This window comes from Anolis sagrei, chromosome 2 (genome assembly GCF_037176765.1).
Source record: "Anolis sagrei isolate rAnoSag1 chromosome 2, rAnoSag1.mat, whole genome shotgun sequence".
NCBI classification, from domain to species: Eukaryota; Metazoa; Chordata; class Lepidosauria; order Squamata; family Dactyloidae; genus Anolis; species Anolis sagrei.
In genome coordinates, this window is record NC_090022.1 from 213123256 (window position 1) to 213147086 (window position 23831).

The 23831-nt window shown below is 40.0% G+C and overlaps 1 protein-coding gene across 8 annotated transcripts in view; it reads left to right on the forward strand.

Moving 5' to 3' along the window:
* Positions 1-23831, forward strand: part of BNC2 (basonuclin zinc finger protein 2) — a 459184-nt gene that overhangs the window by 284920 nt on the left and 150433 nt on the right. For all 8 annotated transcript variants that reach the window (XR_009630641.2, XM_060762421.2, XM_060762422.2 and 5 more), the window contains one exon: positions 23609-23711. Coding sequence is in view for 7 of the 8 variants with exons in the window: in XM_060762421.2 (XP_060618404.2) it covers positions 23609-23711 (103 nt within the window). In the remaining variant the exon portion in view is untranslated. The remainder of the gene's footprint in view (positions 1-23608; positions 23712-23831) is intronic.

Consider the following 23831-nt stretch of genomic DNA (forward strand, 5'->3'; position numbering starts at 1 on the left):
CTGGTGAGCAAGAGCTATCACAGTATGAAGGGAAAAAAAAACATCCCCAAACCACGTGGCTGCACTTTATGGAAATGTGCAATTGGATCAAGCCAGTTTAAACCACTCCGATGGTGCAGCAAGTTCAGCTGTAGACATGGGTCCTCTAATGCTGAAACTACTTAAGTAGACAATTTTCAATGCTATGTCCCATGCTATCGCTGTAGTGCCCATGAAAGAAATAGAAATGGTGTTTGAGGAGGATGACCCGACGGGAGAGGGAGCTTCATCAATTACAGCTGCATGAAATGGCCCACCAGAAATGTTCATAGAGGAGGATCTCATTCCCCCTGGGGGCCACAAGTTTTTTTGAAGAGTCTCTTTACCAATTCACTTCCACATGTTCAGCAACACGCTTCTCCAATCCCTCCATGGTTAGTGATGCTGATGCATTTCCCCATATTTTTCACCTCAGAACCAAGTGGCAATGATGGACACCATATTGCTTGCAACTGTAGAATTCACCATTTGGAAACTATTGTCTCAGACATTTCCAATTGTACATGCAAGCCTTGAGGGTCACTTTTCTCAAATGCTTTCTCAGAATTAGACACCCCCTTTATCAATTGGGGGCAGCATAGACTTCAGCATCACCACTTGTCTTCAGTATATCCTCTGTCAGTGAACAATAAGTAGATGGAGTCAATTAAGTCTTGATAGAAGTGTTTTTAGCCTGCCCCTCCAAAAGCACAATGCCTCTAGGGAACGTGCTGATGAGAAAGATATCAATTATTTGATGAGACAACTTCAATAGCTCCTTGAAGTGCTGTGTTTCTGTCTGGTTGCAAGGGGGCTCCCCAAGAATTTGGTGCTTCTTCTCATACAACAAGAGAAATACCATGTCACCACCCCATTGGATTATTCAAATATGGTTTCCAACATGCAATTCCTGTTCCTGAGGGGTGGCCTTCATGTTTTCCAGGCCAGCTGATAATATTTCTGATGAAGAAGAAGGAGAATGGTCAAATTTGGGCTCCAAACTGAAGTAACCCTCAAATCATTTGTGTAATTGAGAGCATGTTGTTCCCCTGTTTCAAAGGCCTCTATGGTGTTGGGGTTATCTTTTTCTAAGTCTGATTACCAGTGTGAGGAGACTTCACCTGAACTGAAAGGGCCATCTTTATACATCACCAATCAAAATCTTGAATGGGAGAAATACCCATTCTGTCATTTTTTTTCCTGCTAGTAAGATCTGAACGGGTTACTACTATATAAAGCACAAAAGGCACAAAGGTTTTGTATTTCAGTCAGAAAGGTTTTATAAGAACTCAGGATGCCTCTGGTGGACCCTCCTGTCATCTTCTTAGCTTCTGAAGCATTGGCCCCAAAAGAAGAAGAGGGTTTCCTCTGACTCTGAGGAAAAATGTACACCTGGCTTAAAGATTGGGAAATGCAAATCTCCCCACAGCAGTATTTGGAGGCACTAAATTGTTTGGGAAGGATGCATGAAATATTATTTTAACAGATAAGGAGCAGGCAATGCTCACTCTAAGAAATGATCATGTGGGTTTAACTGAAGGAGGGATTTTCATTCCTTCAGACCACCCTTTTTTCATTCCATCAGCCACCACTGACAAACCTCCTTCTAGTTGGAAGGCCCGGTTCCAGTCTCCCAAGGGAAGGGGACAGACAACAGTCCTCCAGTAGTCCATCACAGCAACAGGAGAAATTATAATACAACTTTGATGTACATAGAACACTAAAATGTATATTAGGGTGTTTAGGGCTCACTGTGTCCTTGAATCAAGCCTTTCTGGAATGCATGGTATCATATCCCATGATAACTATATGGACCAAAGTGTACATTCTGACATGTTGATTTTTGCAACTGTCATAATGCAGTTTAAAAGATGCAATTTCTACCTTTTTAACCTCTTGTCTACTATCAATGATATTTGTAGAGTTGCCACCTGGAGTATACCTTCTTCCTGAGTTGCAACTAAAAATGGATAATTTCAGGTTGTTGGGTGCCTTCTTTGGCAGGAGTGTACTTCATGAGGACATCAGGACTAGGATGCAGTTACTATCTTACCATGGTGTGTGGATTCCTCCTCTCATCAACATGCTATAAGATGTACTTACCATGCAGGTTCATTCTGAGTTGTTGAGAAGCGGAATCTGTAATGGATTGTCCATTGTGATGGGTAAAGGACTTTTGGGGTAGAAAAGATCTGTTCCATATCAAATTTTTGTTCTTCCTGGGCTGTTATGGTATTTTATAGTTTTTTGGGTGTAAGCTTGGCTAGAGAATAAACGTATTTCTAAGATGGCCAATTAGGAAGGAGCCAAGTCAGCATTTTTTCATTAGATATTGTAAGGCTTCGTGGTCTTCCTGCCTGTCTCTGGACAGTGAAGGGAGAAGCCCAGGTTGTGTGGACTCCTTCTCTCAATAACCCAGAATACACATTCACAGTAAGTACTGAATGTGGCAATATGTTCACATGAAAATTGACTGCACTTGGGGTATTTTTAAAAAATGCATTAGTTTTCATTTATATTTATGTTTCAGCTACTAGGTGGCAGAATAGTCAATTTATACGGTATTTAATCTAAAGTACTACAGTACAGTCACCAGATGGCATATGGTATTGCTATTTATTATTAACAATAATGGCTTCTTTTCGAAATTGTATAAGAAACCAGTTTGCCAAGTAGCAAAAGCTACAAGAGAGCCTTACTGAGACCATTGAGCAGTAGAAAATGGGGAAACCTGCATCCAGAACAGTTAAATGTCCGGAAGAGTCTCAAGGCAGGAGAAAACATGGGAGTTTTAAAAATGTTGGGATTTTATCATTTTATAAAAAAATACTTCTTTTAAAATCATTTATTTAATGTCAAGCTTATTAATGTGGGTTCACCAATTTGGCTTCTTTGGTCATATAATTTATCCATGTGTACATGTATTCTGTACTTCTAAATATTAGGAAATCAATTGATCACAACAGCTGGAATAATACACTCTTCCTGTGGAATAGGAGTGCAATCTGACATGACCCATATATGTGGAATCAAAGACATGTCATTTTTCCAAGTCACACCTTTTCATTTTCACTTTTCTTATTCTTTCCCAATATCTCGGTAGAGGACTAGAATTGAGCACAGAGGTTTATGAGATAGCAAACATATGAATGCTTGTAGACAAGGCATGAAAAAAGACAGCCTAGCAAGAATAGGGATTTTGAAAGCTAGGTAGTTGTATTTCTGGAAGACAAAAACCAAAGGCCTCCAAAAAGGTATTTTATAATTAAATATAAAATAAAACTTAAGTTGCATGAAGGTAAAAAAAATTGGAATCCATACATTTCAGCCAAAAGAAAAAAGACAAGGCAGGAGAAAATATTTTTGTAAAATGCTTCTTTATTTATGGACCACAAACATTAGTTCTGAATCAATGTGGTAAATGTGTTTTGAGTGATTGTTTTTAAAGAAGTAGTTCTGGATTTTTTAAATAGGATGCTGATAAAGCTTGGTTTCTGGCAAGCAAATTTACTTAATATATATGTTTGTGTTCATAAGCATAGTTAAAGGACACATTTCCAAGAAATAATGTGTTTCTTTAGAATCGCTGAAGATTTTCATAACATTTCCCCCCTAGAAACAGTTCTATTGTAACCTACATCAAAAGGGCAGCTATGGTTCTTGCCTGACTATACATATGCATTATATAAAAAAAGTGAGTCTACTGTAATTACCAGTTTGCAGAGCGAATTCCTGCAGGGTTTGTACTCTCCCCATTAGTAAAAGAGATAAGTTGAAATGTATTAAAATTTCACTGTACAACTGGGAGTTTTTGTTCACAGTAAATGTGTTAATGTTTCTTCATTGCTTGACTGTTTGTGTTTAAATTTAGGCAGCGTGCCCAACAGGGACAAAATTATAGGATAAAGCTATGTATAAAAGAAAATCCTTCAGAGAGAACCAATAAGGGTTATTTTTAATAAGCAGTTACACATAATAACATTCTGCCCTGACCATAGACGAAAATTTTAACACTTCCAGAATTACTGGAATCTTTCTGTCTCACTCTTTGGTGTGCACATAAGGGGATTGAGGCAATGACAAAACTTAATACATCTTGGTAGCATGTCATTTTATTGTTGGGTTTCTCCATAGTCTGCCATGATAATAAAGAAGCCTTTGGAATCCTTTGCTATTTTTTTTGAGAAACTGCAAGTCGCTTCTGGTGTGAGAGAATTGGCTGACTACAAGGACATTGTCCAAGGTACGCCTGGATGTTTGATGTTTTACCATCCTGTAGGAGGCTTCTTTCATGTCTCCATATGGGGAGCTGGAGCTGACAGGGGGAGCTCAACCCTCTCTCCCCAGATTCGAACCACTGACTTCTTGGTCAGCAGTCCTGCCAGCACAAGGGTTTAACCCATTGCACCACCAGGGGCTCCTTTGCTAATTGACATAATTCAATTATCAAAAAGTTCTATGATGATTGAAGGTTGGATCAGAAATAAGGAGCAAATAACATTTAGATAAAATGCAATTTATTTTATAATATATCTGGATATGAGACCTTCTGGAAATTCTTTATGTCTTTATTTTTCAATGTTATCATATAGGGGAAAGATGTTTCCAAATGTTTATCATTCTATCCTCTCCGTTCCACATTGCTAACATATTCAACACTATCCTTCATCCACACACTAGTGGTGTTTTTGTTTTGTGGAAGCAAACTAACCACACTGGTTGGGTTGGACTAAGACTAGAAGTGAGCACAAGCCTCTGATGACTTGGGCAGCAGTTTCTAAACAGTTTTCCACAGAACTCTAGGGTCCCGCAAAAGCAACATAGGGATTCTGTGAAAAAACTTAGAAATCTTTTTTTAATATCATTTTTTAAAGTCCATGCCAAAGAATGAAGATTTTGCTGAAATTCAATGTACTTCTGCTTTGTATCTGTGCCACAGAATGACTTTTTGAGTAGGGCTGATAGATGTATAGGCATCAGTAGGTGGAAAGGCTGTCTGAGCTCTGCTCTCCTTCATGTCCACCTATTAATGTGAATCAGGCTTTTTAGCTTATGCTTACCCAAAAAACAAATTCAGGAGTAAGCTGGATGTCACCCCGTACTTAGGTATTCAAGTGTCAAACATAAATCCCAATTTAAAAATTATTTTAAGCTTTAAAAAATGAAGCAATATCATTTATCTGTTTAGGTGTGACTCCAATATTTTCTTGTACCAAAAGTAAAAGTTTGTGGTTATATTTAAAATGTTTTGCCTTTATTTTTAACCAAACCTGCTACATTATACAAAACACTCAGGCAAAAAGAGTAGATAAAAAAAAGAACTTAATGGGTTCACAATCCTTAGGAATAGCTAGGATTTGGTTCCACGAGAAAATCACGGACAGAGTTAGTGTTCCATGGGAGGAAAAGTCTTCTGAAGGGCTCCATGACCAAAAAGGTTGGGAACCACTAACTTAGGGAGCAAACATTTTAGCACAGGAATTCACAGAGACTAGGTTACATTGCTAGATTTATATGGTACACAGAGACCTTAGAGACTGGGTAACCTGATTTTAGCAAGCTGAATTGTGAAAAATCTCCAGAGGTAAAAAACCTAAGGGCAAGGACACCCAAATGGAGTGATTGAAGAGAGGGCAAGCCAGATGAAAGGGAACCTGAGAGAAAAGCAGATGTGAAAATGATCAAGTATGTGAAACTTTCCAGTACCTTCATATCGTCATCATTGGCATTATAATGCAGTTAAAAATGAACCAGAAACAAGAGAAACCAGCACTTATGCCCCTTCCCCGCCCCTCTGTGCCGCACTTTAATGACTGCTAAATAGAGCACTTTAGATCTAGCACTTTATTAATGTGCCTGTATAAATGTGTGTTGCTGCTGATTGAATACGACTATTGATAGGGTGCGTTTAAAATCTTTGCACTTTAAGAACTACAACTGCACTTTAAGAACTAGCTCATTGGAGCAACCGGAACATCGATTACCACCCGCACCGCTGCTATCCATGTGGTCCCCCGCCCCTCTTTGTGTACTGTTTCTATTGCTCTTGTGTAGCGGAAGGGGCAGAGGAGGAGGGGGGGTGGAACCGGCAAATGAAGGTGTGGTGGGAAGGAGGGAGGAGGGAGGGAGGAGATGCTGGCAAGAACCAAAAAATTTAACCACGAGCGCAGTAGAACGTAATCGCTTGACTCTGGACTGCGGCATGGAGGGGGGGAGGTGTTCCACCAGCCGAGGGGCCCCCATAGAGGTCGTGGTGGGAAGGAGGAGATGCGGGAGAAGGAGACCGCGAATTCGGCCTAATTCGGACCGTTTATCCAAATTAATAGTTCCCAATCGGTCTCCTAAGGTAAATTGGTGTAACCAGGTGAGCGGGCCCTCTGGCTTGAAGGTGGTGTTGTTGAACGCCAGATCTGTTAACGGAAAAACGACCTGGATCCAGGACTTAATCCTGGAGGAGCGGGCAGATCTGGCGTGCATCACGGAGACCTGGCTGGATGAAGCTGGGGGCGTAAACCTCTCCCAGCTTTGTCCTCCAGGTTTCTCCGTGCAACACCAACCAAGAGCCGGAGGACGGGGAGGCGGTGTCGCAGTGGTCTATAGAGATTCCATCCATCTGACCAGGAGCCCTATCCCGCAGACCACAAATTTTGAATGCGTCCACCTGAGGGTGGGTGACCGGGACAGAATAGGGATTCTGTTAGTGTACCGTCCACCTCGCTGCACTACAGTCTCCCTACCTGAGCTAGCAGGGGTGGTCTCGAGCCTGGCTGTGGAGTCCCAACGGCTTCTTGTGCTGGGGGACTTCAACATCCATGCCGAGGCAACTCTCACAGGCGCGGCTCAGGACTTCATGTCTGCCATGGCAACCATGGGGCTGTCCCAACAAATAACTGGCCCCACCCACTGTGCTGGACACACATTGGACTTGGTCTTCTGCCAGGGATGGGAGCAGGGTGGCGGTGTGGAGGAGTTGTCTATCTCTCCGTTGCCATGGACCGACCACTTCCTGGTTAGATTTAGACTCACTGCGCCCCCTAACCTTCGCAAGGGTGGAGGACCCATTAAGATGGTCCGCCCCAGGAGGCTAATGGATCCGAATGGTTTCCTGACGGCTCTTGGGGAGTTTCCCGCCACCATGGTAGGTGATCATGTTGAGGCCTTGGTCGCTCTCTGGAATGGGGAGATGACCAGGGCAATTGACATGATCGCTCCGGAACGTCCCCTCTCAAGTAACCGAGCTAAACCAGCCCCTTGGTTCACTGAGGAGCTGGCAGCGATGAAGCGAAGGAAGAGGGTTCTAGAGAGCGTGTGGCGCTCGGACCCAAGCGAGCCAAACCGAACACGGTTTGTGTCCTTTTTAAGGGCATATGCCGCGGCAATAAAAGCCGCAAAGAAAACTTTCTTTGCGGCCACTATTGCGTCTGCGAAAAACCGTCCGGCGGAGTTGTTCCGGATTGTCAGAGGTCTTTTAACTCCCCCTATCTCAGGAGGGAGCCCTGACAACTCGGCAACGCGCTGTGAAGCATTTGCTCGGTTCTTCGCAGACAAAGTCGCTTTGATCCGCGCTGGGCTGGACGCTACATTAAATGCAGTCTCTGTGGATGTGACACAAGCACCTGCTTGTCCGATTTTGTTGGATTCTTTTCAGTTTGTGAAACCCGAGGATGTGGACAAGATACTTGGAGGAATGAGACCTACCACGTCCATCCTAGACCCCTGCCCATCCTGGCTTCTGAAGGAGGCCAGAGGGGGATTGGCCGAGTGGGTAACGGTGGTGGTTAATGCCTCCCTTCGGGAAGGCAAGATTCCAGCGAGCCTAAAACAGGCTGTTATAAAGCCGCTGTTGAAGAAACCATCACTTGACCCCACTAAATTGGACAACTTTCGGCCTGTTTCCAATCTTCCCTTCTTGGGCAAAGTCATGGAAAGCGTGGTGGCCTCACAACTCCAGGTATTCTTGAGAGACACGGATTATCTGGATCCGGCACAGTCTGGTTTCAGACCGGGACATGGTACCGAGACGGTCTTGGTCGCCTTAGTGGATGATCTGCGCCGGGAGCTAGACAGGGGGAGTGTGTCCCTGTTGGTGCTCCTGGACCTCTCAGCGGCCTTCGATACCGTCGACCACGGTATTCTTCTGGGGCGCCTTGCAGAGATGGGTCTCGGGGGCACTGCTCTGCAGTGGCTCCGGTCATTTCTGGAGGGTCGTACCCAGAAGGTGTTATTGGGGGACTCCTGTTCAACGCCACGGCCGTTGACCTGTGGCGTTCCTCAGGGCTCCATCTTGTCCCCCTTGCTGTTCAACATCTACATGAAGCCGCTGGGTGAGATCATCCGGAGTTTCGGGGTGCAGTGTCACCTGTACGCAGATGACGTCCAACTCTGTCACTCCTTCCCACCTGCTACTAAGGAGGCCGTCGAAGTCCTGAACCGGTGCCTGGCCGCTGTAATGGTCTGGATGAGGGCGAACAAACTGAAACTAAATCCAGACAAGACAGAGGTACTCCTGGTCAGTCGCAAGGCCGAGCAGGGTATAGGGTTACAGCCTGTGCTGGACGGGGTCGCACTCCCCTTGAAGGCGCAGGTTCGCAGCTTGGGTGTGACCCTGGACTCATCGCTGAGCCTGGAACCCCAGGTTTCAGCGGTGACCAGGGGAGCATTTGCACAGCTTCGGCTCGTGCGCCAGCTGCGCCCGTATCTTGGGAAGTCTGACTTGGCCACGGTGGTACATGCTTTGGTCACATCCCGCCTCGACTACTGCAACGCTCTCTACGTGGGGCTGCCCTTGAAGACGGCCCGGAAGCTTCAGCTAGTTCAACGCGCGGCAGCCATGTTGTTAACAGGAGCAGGACGCAGAGAGCATACAACGCCCCTGCTGTCCCAGCTCCACTGGCTGCCGATTTGCTACCGGGCCCAATTTAAGGTGCTGGTGTTATCCTACAAAGCCCTAAACGGTTCCGGCCCAAAATACCTTGCAGACCGCATCTCGGCCTACGAGCCCACGAGGGCCTTGAGATCATCCGGGGAGGCCCTTCTCTCGGTCCCGCCTGCCTCACAGGCACGTCTGGCGGGGACGAGAGAGCGAGCCTTCTCGGTGGTGGCCCCCCGGTTGTGGAACACCCTCCCTACTGAAATTAGACAGGCGCCCTCGTTGATGGCCTTCCGTAGGAGCCTGAAAACATGGCTCTTCGAGCAGGCCTTCAACTGAGTGTATCATTGGAACGACTCTGGAATGGACTATGACTATGACTACGATTTTGACTATGACCCCAGGATTGGACGAAGCGGATTTTTAGCATAAGTATATGTTATGTAGTAGTAGTTGTGTTTGTATTGTCGTCATTTTTTGTACACTGTCTTTATACGTTGTTGTTCACCGCCACGAGTCGCCTTCGGGCTGAGAGTGGCGGTCAATAAATGCAAGAAATAAATAAATAAATAAATAAATAAAAGAGAGGAAGAAAATACAGAGACAACACAGAGAAAGAAAGCATACATGAGAATTATGTTTAAAGGAACAAAATGTACCATTTGAGTATTGAAATAGATTGAGTGGACTGCATTATATACATTTTCAATGGCACCCTGGGTTTTCTCCTGCTGTTGAGCCATACAAAGGCTCAAAGCCAGTGGGTTAAGGAAGTGTATATTCAATTTCACATATTGATTTGAACTAGCCTGCTAATTCTTCAGTGGCAAAGCCTCTGTTTATAAAAAATAGTAATGGTAAACGAACAATTTACATATCAATGAACCAATAATTCCACAATTCTTTGCATTTTCAGTATTATGAACACATATACAATGTGACAAGAATATGGCTACTTTATGAGTAAACTATGTTGTTTCTAGAATTTAGAATCTCAATCTCACCTTAAAAAGGAAAACAATAAAAATAACCTTCCTTAATTTTATGCAGAAATTTAAGGAAGGCCTGATCAAGCATCACCAATCATTGACATCTGTTTTTGAACTCAAGTCTCCCAGATCAACTCTCCTGGGTCACTCGGACTACAAACAACAACAAAACTTTATTTATATACCGCTCTCTCTCTCCGAGGGGACTCAGAGCAGTTTCCAAGTAACATCATCAATACATACAGAGTAAACAACATAAACATAAAATTAACAAAGCAATATAAGCATTAAAAAATCACAATAGCACATATATTTAAAATAATCCTGCTTGTTCAAGGCAATTTAAAAAGGCCGGGCTGAGGCCAGCACAATTTCTAGAGGGCCCAGGAAATTAAGTGCAATGCTATAGCAGGCAACAACAATAATAGGTATAGTCTACAGAAACAACTTGCCTCATAAACATATTTGGCAATAATTATGTTATACCTAATTACATAACAGTGTGATTCTACTCTAACATTTCCAGGAGAAAACAATATAGTGTGAAATATTAATCTGTATCCCTAAACATTCTGTGGGTGTGGAGAAGGCGGATTTGGATCATTGAACCATTCCAGTGTATGTGTTACTTCATATTTAGCTACAAACAATCCTAGATTTGCAATCTGCAGAAGTCCGATACATTTGCATTAATTGAGAATCCTTTGGTTATTGAAATATGCATATCCTTCCCTTTATCTGAGGATTCCAGGATGCAGTACAACACAACTATACAATATTTATGTTTATATCATTCTCATCAAAATCAAAACCCCCAAAGTGTTTCACCTACCCTTAATACAAGATTGCTGTGTCATTGCATAATCCTCTCTAAGAACATTCCTTGGAAAAATGCATTTTTGTAAAGTCTTTATATGGCTACAGAGTGTCTCAGTGCAGATACAGGACTTCAAATGCCTTTTCTTCTTTCAACCCACAGTGCAGTTTTTAATTCTCCAGTTGTTCCAGAACAACAGTCATACATGGTTTTGTAAAACATTTCTCTGCCAGGTGTTTTTCCTAATGAAAGAATCTTATTTTATCTCCATAGCAGTCTTATGTCTTGTTAGTATTCTTACCATCATATCATATTAGTATAGTTTTCCTGAATGCCACAGAGAAATATAATGATATTAGCACCTTTCAAATTGTATTAGTGGAAATAAATACACATCGGAAACAATGCTAATATAATATGATGTAAAACTGCTGATATAATACTGAGATGCTTTGAATGACTCGCATGCTGTATGTGAACGATACCAGAGTATGAGGTTTGTAGAAACACTCGAGTGTATTGAATAGCATTGAAATGCAAAATGAGGAATCAAATTATTTTACTTTGCGATTTACCAATATTTGTATGACACTTTCTGATATAATGGCTGCTTTCCAAAAAGAGTGATTCTGTGTAGAACATTCAGTGTTCACTTCTCTGAATTCCTGAGGGAAGATTTTTTTGAGTTGTGTAAATCTTTACTATATTTTGGTTACTCATACAATGTTCTATCAAAGGACTTAAAATAACCACACAGATTGCCTAAAGCCCAAATGCTAGTTATTTACTGGTACAATTATGGAAATTGTCTATCATATTTCCCCCATCAAATCTCTGTGGTAACGTCTGTCTTATGCCATGTGAAAGGTGGCCTCATCAAATGTTGCTGTAGATATTTTTAAGAAAGTGTTCAATGTTTGGAAAGCAGAAATAGTGCATAGCTTTGTGCTTCACAATAGTTCTATATTTTTTTTTATTTATTTCCTCTTTCCCAGCATTTTTATTTTTTTAATAATTATATTAATTATTTAATTGTTTACCCCACTCCCACCTCTGCCCCTCTTCCCTGGAAATACAATTTATACAATAAACTACAGAAATTACATTTGTAATATCAGTCTTAGCCTCAGTTTTTCCACTCCACATCTTAATACATTATGTAAATAATTCCTAACTGGATCCCACATGTTCTTAATTATTACAACATTTTGTATTTTGTCTATATTGTTCAATTTGCAATTTGTTATTTCCACATTTAGCATATTTACTATACAGTTACACCAATTTGTCAGAGTCCACTTTGTTTTATCTTTCCAACGCCTCAATAAAACAGTTTGAGCACACGCTATTAATTTGTCAACCACTCTTTCCTTTTGCACATTATGCACCCCTGGTACCCTTGCATGTAGTACATTTATATCTGCTATTATGATTTGAAGATTTAAGCATCTCTCCCAGCATGAGACCTTTTGTAGCCCTATCATTGGCATGTATAGCTTTCACTAGTCATGAGAAAATCCTGCCACTGCATAGCTGTAAGTGTATGGTCATGATGTATTCTTGCATGAAAAGTCTGAATTCAGCAAAAGGTATTTTGATTGTTGAAAATAGATCTTCATGTCTTCTGGTAGTGCCAATGACAAGAGATTTTCTTGAAGAATGAATTAGAAAAAGCCCAAAGTCTTAAATAGAGCATTTTTTTCAGTTGCTTAATAAAATATTTGAACATTCCAACAATCTGTAAGTATTTGAATTGTAACTTTTGATATGGTGAAAAAGAAAGGACACTTAATGTTGTTTAAATAATGCGCTCAACTAAACTGATGTGGAAATACTTTTTATTCGAAAACTTGACTTTGAATGTTTACTGCATGTGGTTTTTTGGCATAATTTGTTCAAATTTAATTATCAAAGCTACTGAAAACTGTCAATGCCCTAAGTGTAGCACACCTAATAAATAGTGCATGGTATGCTGTAGTTGTATGCACAACTTCTTCCAAAAGAATTTAACCTATGTCCATTCTGCTAATTGGAACATTTCCATTTTCACTGTGACTCTCTGTATAATAAATTTAAATTGTTATTTAAATTTCAGAGCAGGGAAATGTGGTGTCCATTCAGTATTGCTAAATAGATTTATGGAACTTTTTTGTAGAAATATGTTTTATTTTCTCCCTCACATCATTAATCACAAATGATCTGATATCATGAGTCTCCTTGTTCATGGGATCATAATTGAGGGTAAAGAGCCACCTGAAGACTGTTGCTTGTTGTCTTTATCTCTCCCAGGGCTCATCTACATTGTCATATAATCCAGTTTGAACTGCATTGTAGTGGTCAGTGTAGATGCAGATAATACAGACTGAACCACATTGAACTGGATTATATGAGTCTACGCTGCTATATAACCCAGTTCAATAGTTAGTCTGCATTCTGAAACCTCAGTGTTCACTTTGAGATGGCAGGTGAAGAGGGCATAATAGCAAAGAGAAAGTGTCAGGGGCTGAGAGAGGGCTACTCACTGAGTCCAGAGCATTGCAGTTAAATTCCTGATGTCCTTTCCCCTCCAATAAATGCCAACCTTAGGCCTCTTTATCCCATGAGTATCTGATCTGTGTTTGCCATAGCTGTGTTAGATTTGTTTGGCTTGTGAGATCTTCAATATTAAACATATTAAAAGTTTTGTATTTGTTTCTATTTAACAAAACAATTGAATTAGCAAAGTAATAAACAAACAAACAAATTTGGAAGAAGGGAAAAGCTAGATTTCTGAAAAAAATTAAGGCAAAATGGGTTACTAGTTAGAAAATAAAATGTCAAAACAGAAGACAACATAAAGTCATTGTCAACTCCCCTCCCAAACTAACCAATTTATTACTTCCATAAAGCGAGGTCCTACATACCTCTTGAGTAAACACAGAGCTAAATGCAGCATTTCTGAAGCAGAACATCTGTAATTTATGCCCATTCCCCTTCCAAAATCACTTCTGTAGATTTTCTCAAACTTATAGATCCAGATTTGGGGGCGAATGGGGAAGCTCTAATATAGAGAATGACTCCTTTCTCTGTCTATTGGAATCCATTGCTCTGCTGGGAAAAGTATGCCATTAACATTGATCCATGTGGACTTTGAGAATGTTATACATTTTTATCTCACATCTCTGCCGAAACAGCATTCAGAACGAATTTGCTTGTGTATTTAAAAAAGATTAAAAACACAATTACTCAATTAGAGGAAGATGTCTTTGTGTCAGTGTATGCATCTGTCCAATTGTTGCTCCAACTGGGGCTCCTGTGTGAGCATATCAGATTATTTGGTTCTTAAAATAGGTTCATTAAGTTTAATGAATTAAAATCATGTCAAAGCGGCCTCTCTGATCAAAATGAGATGTTTTTTTACAACTTTTCTTCACAAGTCTAGCTACATCCCATTTCAGATGCTTAAATGTAGCTCTGAATTTTTTAAAAAATATATGTTTTCCTGAAGATATTGCTGCAGAATCACAGCACACATTGAATTATCCTATCCTCGGATAAGGATTTACAGAATAGGGTGTTACATGGTTATGTGGTAAGGAGTTATTAAGCCTAGGACTAGCTAATAAAACTCTTATACATATCCGAGAATGTCAGAATTGGGATTGAACTTTCTACAAAACTCAAACCTTACATTCTTTTTGGGTTTGCAGGGAAAACGACTTGTTGTTATATGCCCTCAAGTCATCTCCAATCACCCAGTTCATTAATAACTTCAGACACTGATTTAGAACGATTCCTCGAATTTCGGCAGAAAGTTGAAATAGAATGAGGTGCAATCAGCATACTGGAGGCACTGGACTCCAAAACCATTCCTAATAGTTTAGTACATAAATTAACTGTCATAGAGATAGGGAACATCACAGTTCAATTACCATAGTGTCAAAGAGGAGTTTCTGAACACCACACTCTGAGCAGGTCCCTTGAAGAAAACTAGAAGATCATAAGGTTATCCTAACCCTGACATATGTCCCATAGAATTGAAAGACATGTATAGGGGGCATCTTGCCCTTGTTCAGTTCCTGGAGTAGAGAAATCTGTCTCATCATCAAGCCTGAAGCTTATTCACAAAAATCTGCATTTATAGAATTCATTTACAACTAAGATTTGGGTTTTGTAGAGTAGCTCCGGATTTAGTGTAGTTATCACAGTGAATATATGAGTCATTTATGAGCTTCAAGTTTTTAAAAAGCCACCCAGCTAGCCATCCACAATACTTTATGGCAGCAAGTTCTATATGTTCATAAAGCACTGTCTGTTGTTGTTCCACCAGAAATTAGTCAACAAGCAGGTCACATAATTCTAGTCAAGATAAACCTTTCAAAGGCAACCACTGGAGAACATATGAGTCCAAACCAGAGTGAAAAACTGCATTAGTCCGGCAATTATAGAATTTAGGAAGTAATATTTTATGTGAAGTTTAATCTATGCTGAAAATATTAAATGTTTCAATAGTGTACTGTTTCAAGGAGTGAAGTTTTCCAATATATTTCTCTCATGCAAATGGCAGCATGTCCTAAGTACAGAAATACATTATGGATTGGGCTTTTTCTTAGTTGTTTCTTATGTATTTATGCTCATAGAGCCAGCATAGTGTAGTGGTTTCAGTGCTGGACTACAACTCAAGGGTTTGAATCCCCACTTGGCCATGGAGACGCACTAAGGACCTCATCACATTAGGGAATTTCCGTGCCTAGGACCCTTGAAGGATACTGGGAGAGTGGAGCCTGCTAGGTGCCATCAGATGATGCACAGCTACTTCTGGTGGGGCTCAATCCGTCCAGCATCTTAGGACACTTCCCAATGAGCATGGGGGACTTCATTGAGAAGAACAGGGCTAGCGCAGGAGAAAGCCAGGTGGCGACATTTCCCCCCGTGGGATGGGTAAGTGGATGATAAGGGGCATGGGGTTCTCTCACTGCCTGTTGAATTCATCATGATGCATAGCGAATCCCCCCGCTATCACCTACCATGTGCTAAGGCTTCCAACTGGCACCTTGACGGGCACAAAGTGGAGCAAGTGAGGACATTTAAATACTTAGGTCTTCATTTTGCGGCATCAGGGGCATGGACCCAACATCTAAAACTAAGTATTGCAAAAGCTGATAATGCTGCACAGGCAATTCATAAATTATGCAACCACAATTACCCGGGCTCTCTGCGCCCCTTTCTGAAGGTTCTTAAGGCAAAGGTGTTCCCCATCGCTTTGTATGGAGCTGAAATATGGGGTGAGCAAGACCCTTTACTGGTAGAGAGATTCCAACTGCGCCACCTGAAAATTGGCTTAGGTGTGGAGAGATCATCCCTGTCAGCTGCAGTGAGAGCAGAGACGGGAGTACCCCCAATCTCCACCACAATTCTGAAGAGGCAGATCAATTGGTGGTACAAAATAAGACAAATGCAACCACACAGACTCCCAGCCCTATGCCTTCTAGAACAAGAAAACCACAAAGAGTGGTCATCTTGGCTTAGCAGATTTGGCCACACAGTCAGTAGGTTAGGTTTTGCCCCTCACGAGTTAACAAATTTTGGGGCAAAGGTATGCTCAATTGTATACCAAAGAGCTCTCGACATTGCTGCACAAAATGATCTAATGAACATAGCGCAAGCTAGAGCCACTCCATACCTGGCCAAATTTAAATGTAATGTGGGCATGGAACCTTACCTCTCTTTTATACTTCCACTCTATCTTAGAAAAGTTTTTACCCAGGCTAGATTTGAGCAGCTCGACATTAAGTCCAAGTTGGGACGACATCAGAATATCCCCTACACGAGGAGAACCTGTGGGTGCCGTGAGGTAGATGCAGAAGTGGAGGACTCAGAACATTTTTTCTTAAAATGTCCCTACTACAACAGGATCCGGTCTTACTACCTAGAGCCTCTGCTGGAGAACCATACTTATTCAGAGAATAAGGAGAAATTGCACATCCTTCTTCAGGGTTCAGATAAAAACTCTATTTTAAAATTGACCCTTTTTATCCAAAAAGCGCTGGCCATCCGTGAGAAGATGGAAGCAGAGAGAGGCGACCTTGCTGCCATCAGCAAAACTCAAACTAAACCTACCATGTGGACCTCAGTGTGATGATGTCCTAAGTGATCTTAGGCAAATCGTACTCTCTCAGACTCAGGAGAAGGGAAAGGAAACTATTGGAGTGACTTGAAAACACACAACAATTTAGGATTTATTTATTTATTTTCTAGCCAACTTTTCCCACCCCCTTTTTTTCCTCAAACTTTATAATTTTTCTACTAGAAAATTGAGTAAACCAAGGGATTCATATTTGTTTTGTCCCTTAATGCTCGCTGTGCTACTAGGATTAACTAAGACACAAAAGGTATGTTATAGCACCTTAGAGCCCGAGAGAACAAAGTTGGTGGCATAATATTTATAGACTACATGCATCTGATGAGGTAGATTTCAAGTACAGTAGAGTCTCACTTATTCAACCTTTGGTCATCCAATGTTCTGTATTACCCAATGCACTGTGCTTCCTGCCCAGATCCACAGCTGTTTCAATACATTGTGATGTTTTGGTGCTAAATTCATATATGCAGTCATTACTACATAACGCCACCGTGTATTGAACTGCTTTTTCTATTAATTTGTTGTAAAACATGATGTTTTGGTAATTAATTTGTAAAATCATAACGTAATTTGATGTTTAATATGTTTTTCCTTAATCCCTCCTTATTATCCAACATTTTTGCTTATCCAATGTTCTGCCAGCCGGTTTATGTTGGATAAGCGAGACTCTACTGTAGTTTATGAAAGTTTACATTACCAATTTTTCTTTCTCAGTCTCTAAAATGCTACAAGATTCCTTTGTAGACTGATATTCCATATTAACACAGCTATGTCATAGGATTAAACGGGTTTTATCAAATTGTCCCTTCATAAATCCAGATTTATGTCTAGAAAAATCTATTTGATGAAGATTTACTTTAAATTAGAGTAGTGAGTCAAGATAGATGACCTTCAGGTGACCTCCAGTTATAGAATCTCATTATTATCTATTGCTTTTCAAACAAAAAAAATACCACACTCAGTTCATCAATTGATCCTCTCCACCTCCCAACACACTACAAACAGGAGTAATTTCATCAACAGCAGTATTAGTGCATCAATTCTTTTCACTGTCACTGCTGGCATTTTAATCAATTAATACAGGATTGATCCATTTGTTCTCATGCCACCACACATCCCTTGCTCCTGTTATTGAAAGGATAGCATTACCACTATTGCTAACATATTGTAATATGATATCGGATAGCATTTTATCCCCCTATATTAGATATAGAGGAAATAGCTAAGACTCACTGCTAAAAATATTGATGCTTGATAAAATCAGTTAGTGTGTTCCAGGATGGCTTCTTTAAAAAAACCGTGATATTAGCAGTAGTATTATTAAAGGGAAAACACAACGACTCTTGCAACTTGCATAAGGATGAATCTGAATGGAATTGTGATTTTTCCACTGATATCTCAAGGGCTGCTAGTCGATATTTATAATTGTAGTGGAAATAAAAGAAATACTGAGTCTGCTCTGCCTGTACAAAATGCCTTTGATGTTCTGCCTCATGGCTGGTTATTTACATGGAAAAATATAATGTTCCTCTGGAGTCCAGGTTTATTGCACAGTGGATCCATCATTATTATCTGTCTAATATTTAGTTGTATTTTGTTGGATGGTGGCAATATTTCATTTACACCCTCCAATCTTAGTCAGCAAAAAGAGTTTGCACTTTACTCTTAGGTTGCATCTATACTTAGAATTAATTCAGTTTGACATCAATTATAACTTCCATGGCACAAGGCTATCGAATCATGGGAGTTGTTGTTTGACAAACCTTCACTGCTAAAGAGTGGAGGTGCCCCACCAAGCTACAGAACCCAGGATTCCATTACATTGAGCCTTGGCAGTTAAAGTAGTGTCAACCTGCATTAATTCTGCAGTGTAGATGCATTCTAAGAATATACAGACTACTTATGAAGGTGGAATTTATATCTTTAGTAAATTTTAAAACACAGTGAATCTAAGCAATTATTGCTAATCTTTCACTTGTTCTTAGAAAGTTCTCTTTTAATATTCTTTGTAACAGCAATTCAACATATTTCTCATTGGTTTCCTATGTCTTTTCATTAATACAATGACCGAAAGAGCTTTTTAGGTGTATGCCATGGCTTCTTTGTACTCAGTATAACTTTTAACATTTCCTTTACTCTTGGACAGCATCATTTCCCTTTCACCTTTTGCTGGATACCGTCATAGAAACTGCTATTATAATTTGCCACAATTCAAAGTTTGTTTAATTTATATCCTTCCTTTTTCTCTATGCAGGATTGAAGGTGACATATAACACAGGATATAGATAAAACATTATTTATAAAACATTTTTAAAATTAAATTGTTTGATTAAAAGCAGAAGATTCAAGCCATGTAAAAACACAGATCGCAACAACAAGACACACCTCCACCATAAAATTTGTCTGTTACATAGATTTTCAGCAAAAGGCTGGCATGTATTAGCCTGCTGCTGAAAATAAAAGAGTCATGGGACCAAGTGAACCTCCCCTGGGAGGGAATTCCATAATCTGGAGCAGCCCCCAGGAAGGCTTGATCCCGGGTCCTCACCAAAAGTGTATGTGATGGCAGTGGGACCAAGAGAAAGCATTTCCCCAAAGATCTTAAAACTTAGACTAGTGGTTCTGAATCTGTGGGTTCCCAGGTGCTTTGGCCTACAACTCCCAGAAATCCCAGCCAGTTTACCAGTTGTTAGGATTTCTGGGAGTTGAAGGTCAAGACATCTGGGGACGCACAGGTTGAGAATCACTGACTTAGGCAAAGAGATTCAATCTTTCACAGTTTTTTTTTCTTGTGGTTGGGTATCAGACTTCTTCCCATCAGCCCTGGCAAAGTATTTGGAAAGGTATTCTTGCTGTGTTTCAGAAACACTGGATATTCGTAATACCTAGAATCTGTTTCATGGGAAGCTTCTTATTGATCTGCTTTAAGGTTTGCCCAAGCTCTCATAGTCCTTCCCCATCAGTTTTACACCACAGCTAAGGTCAAGAACATAATTAAAGATGTAGCTGTTGCCCTTTCATGCCCTTTCTATTGAAATGCAATACACATTTAGACTTCTAAAAAAAATCTACATCTGCCTCATCCACAGCTGCCATTCTTGTATTCATTCTTACCCCACACTTGTTTTGATACATGCTTTGATTTGCTACTTCTTCCCCTCATTGAAGAGGAAGACACTGCCCATACATGCTTGCCTAAGAGTGTATTCCAAATAATAGATTTACATTTGTGTAGATATACAGTATGGGCCTAGCAATGGCACAGCTATCCATCCAATAGATTTTTGCAGTACAAGTGTTGGTTTATCATATTTGAAATTTTAATCTGGACCTAATAATGAGAATTAAGCCGTGTAGTTACTGCTTTTGTTGTTGAAAAAGGATACAAAATAATCTAGATGTTTAAAATGTTTTGGAATATTTTTGAAGATGTGATTTTGTGAATAATATGAGTGTAAAAAATATAGATTTTTCCCATTCTTCCCAATACAGATTGAGCATCCCTTGTCCAGAATTCCAAAATCCAAAATATTCCCAAATGGTCCTTGTGGGTGACTGAGATAGTGACATCTCTGTTTTTGATGGTTCAATGTACACAATCGTTGTATCAATATTCTTGAAATTATTGTATAAAATTACATTCATGCTATATTCATAGGGTTTACATGAAACATAAATGAATTTCATGTTTAGGACTTGTATGTGACCTCCAAGATTTCTCAGTATGTATATATGTGCAAATAAAGACATTCCAGAATTCAAAACAATGAAAAAATCCCAATCTTTTCTGGCCCTAAGCATGTTGGATAAGGGATATTAAATGTGCTATTATTTATAAATGGCTAAATGAGCAATTCAGACAATATTTCATATTGGGCTGAAATGCTGTATTTCAGCTTTAATTAATTATTTTACCACGAGCCAACTATCCTATTCCTGATAAAGGAGAGAAGTGGGGATTTCTAAAAATTATTCTCAACCTTGAGTAGAGATACTATAATACTGTTCAGATATTTATTAGGTTGTAATTGTTGCCTCCACTAATAGGATAAACCCCAGCAAGGTGTACATACTACACTGAAAACAAATTTTGAAAAAAAGTATGTGTTAGCACAAGGATCTCCCCTTTTTTATGCCTTTTCGCAGTGCAATTAATTACTGAGTTCATTAATTAATGAACATATTAGAGAAAGACACCATTACTGACTCGGGGAGACCTGATATATTACTGAGTCAATAAAGTATTGAACACGGAGAGGGACCTTTTGGTAGATTTTTTCCTTCCTTCGTTTTGTAACCTACAATCACATATATTATTCTTGCCTAGTCAGCAATTTCATGGCTGCTCTTATATTTCATATTTCTAATTCCTTTAATCAGTGATAGGTACAACAGTGTTTTACAACCTTGCTAATGAACAGTTGGTCAGTTGGAACACTTAAATGTCAGGTATAATACAGCAAGTTCCTCTTCCCTCGTCCCTCATTCAACAATGCTTTTTAGAGCTTTATATAGAGCAGCAGATGGAGAGGGAGAAAAATGCAAGGATGGTGCAAACGGTGGGAATTACGTGGGGAGAAAAGACTACAAAGACTTATCAGAGCTTACAGAATAAAGAAAATAATATAGCAAACATTGTTTCTGTTAATAATATTCTGGATTCTATTCCTTTGCTCACAGAGATATTGCATCTATTAGACTGGGTTGTATTGTGTTGTAGTGCATCCCTGAGCTTTCAGGGACTGCGCATTAACAACCACATCAGATGAGGCTTGGGAAGCATCCTAGGACGCTTCCCCACCAGTCCAGTGATAAATAGGCATGCTGCCCATCCCATGACATTGCTGGACTTCCAGCCAAAGTCCTGCCCACAAATGGAGTAGAAGCAGCATTTGACGCTTCCCTCTCAACAGGGGAGCCTGCCCTTGTGCTGTCTCCAATGGAGCCAACATGGATCCTTTCTGCTTGCGCGATACTTCCCCCATGTAATGGGGGAAGGGTTGCTGCAAGGGAGCAGCATGCGGGGCAATAGAGTCAGAATGTGATAAGGCCATAAAATTCAACATATTCAGTGGGTACAGCATGGAGAGCAAATGTGCTTCCCCCACTTACTACTCTGAGCAAAAGAAGCATCCATTTATACACATTCCTCTTTGTATTCATTCCTATAACATCATATATAAACAACCTGATTTCATGCATACTTACTTGGAAGTAGTACTCTCCAAATTAAGTGAGACTTCGAAGCAGGAGCATATAATAATGTAGCCAATATCACTATTTCAAAACAAACATAGTTAGGTTCTATAATGTAAAGCTTTACAATTCTATACATCAGTTGAGACAGCATGTAGAAAATTCTGATGTTCTTGCAATTACAGGTAGTAACCCCCTCCCTCTGGCCTTCGACTCCAAAGTAATCACTGGTTGCATCTAAATTGGTGGAGTGATCATTTCCTGGCATTTCGAGTAGTTACAGTACATTGTTAATGTGTGAATGATGAATATAATTCCCTCCATTTCAAAAATCGGTGTGCAAATTAAGTCTAAATGCATGCCATAAATTTACTAGTAGTAGCTTAAGGAACACGGGTCAACTTTAGCACTATTTAAAAACTGAGGTCCTGCCCTAAAAAAAAGCTGGCACATTATTTATGTATTTGCTTTGTAATATAAAGGAATTGCCTATCTTTCCTTTTCAATGTAAATGTTCTATTTGTACGAGGTGCATTTCAGCCCTACTTGCCTATAAACCATTTTTGTTTTAAAGGGAATATGTAAATTGTCAAAAGGTAAACACTGGGTGCCTTGTAAGAGGAATTGAAAAGTGGAAGTGCATTAAAGTTGCACAGTATCTTTAAAGTTAACTTCCCTTTTCTGTCATTGTAAGTCGCTCGGAGCACTTTGGTGGAGAGCGACTAATTAAGAAATAAAGTGATGATGATGATGATGATGATGATGATTGTTCTGATGCCATTCTAGATTGCATCTCTTATATGTCTTGAAAAGAAAACAAAACATTGGAATTTATTTTTAAGAGGCTCAAGGGTGGTGAAGGAGACCTTTGCTCTCCCTTTATGTATAGTTGAGTACCTATTTCATTCATGGTTATAATTTACATGACATGTTATAATGTGAAAACATAACTCGCTTTAAAAAAATTCCATTGGGCATTTGAAAATTAAACCAGATTTCTGTGACACATATTTCTTCTTCTTCATTTAAAACTCCAAGGTGGACTTGGACCTGTAATATTTTGAAACATTTATTCATGATCATGGAATTATGATTATGACTTTTTGCATTCCTGTAATTGGAATTGCTCTGTGACTATGAGAAAAGTACTTTTTTGATGTGCCCTTCCCATGGTTTCATTGAAACAAGTTATTTCATGCCATGTTTTCATTTTAATATGTATTATATATGCAACAGGGAAATGTAAATGACAGCTATTCTGCAAGCAACTATTTGATGCACAGCAACATCTTTCTTAATATTTTATATCCAAGATCTAAAGAGCCATTGTTGACATTCTGCACATTCATAAGGGTTGTTCCATATTCCCACTTTATGTTACTGCTCCTTGCCCCCAAAATCACCTCTGGAAGACAAGGAAATTTTCCAGAGCAGTCTGTGGTAAAGCTGAAATAGAGGTAGATTCCAGACAGATTCCAGCATTCTCTATATGCTTGGAAGAATTTTTGATGGTCATTTTAGATCCCATTCTAATTGTGTTATGTTTTTAATTATACTTACAAGTTTATGGAAGGTTTTTTTCCCTTTTCTTCTTCTAGGCCATTCGCTGTACATTGGTAAATTGCACGTGTGAATGTTTCCAACCAGGGAAGATAAACCTGAGAACCTGCGATCAGTGTAAACATGGCTGGGTGGCACATGGTAAGAACTATTTTCCTTCCATACTTCTTCCCCAGGCCACAGCTTTGGGAACTAGGAAGAAGGGAAGTCCCCACAATCATTTTTTTAAGGATGGGAGATAACAGTGGGTTAGGGTTAGGG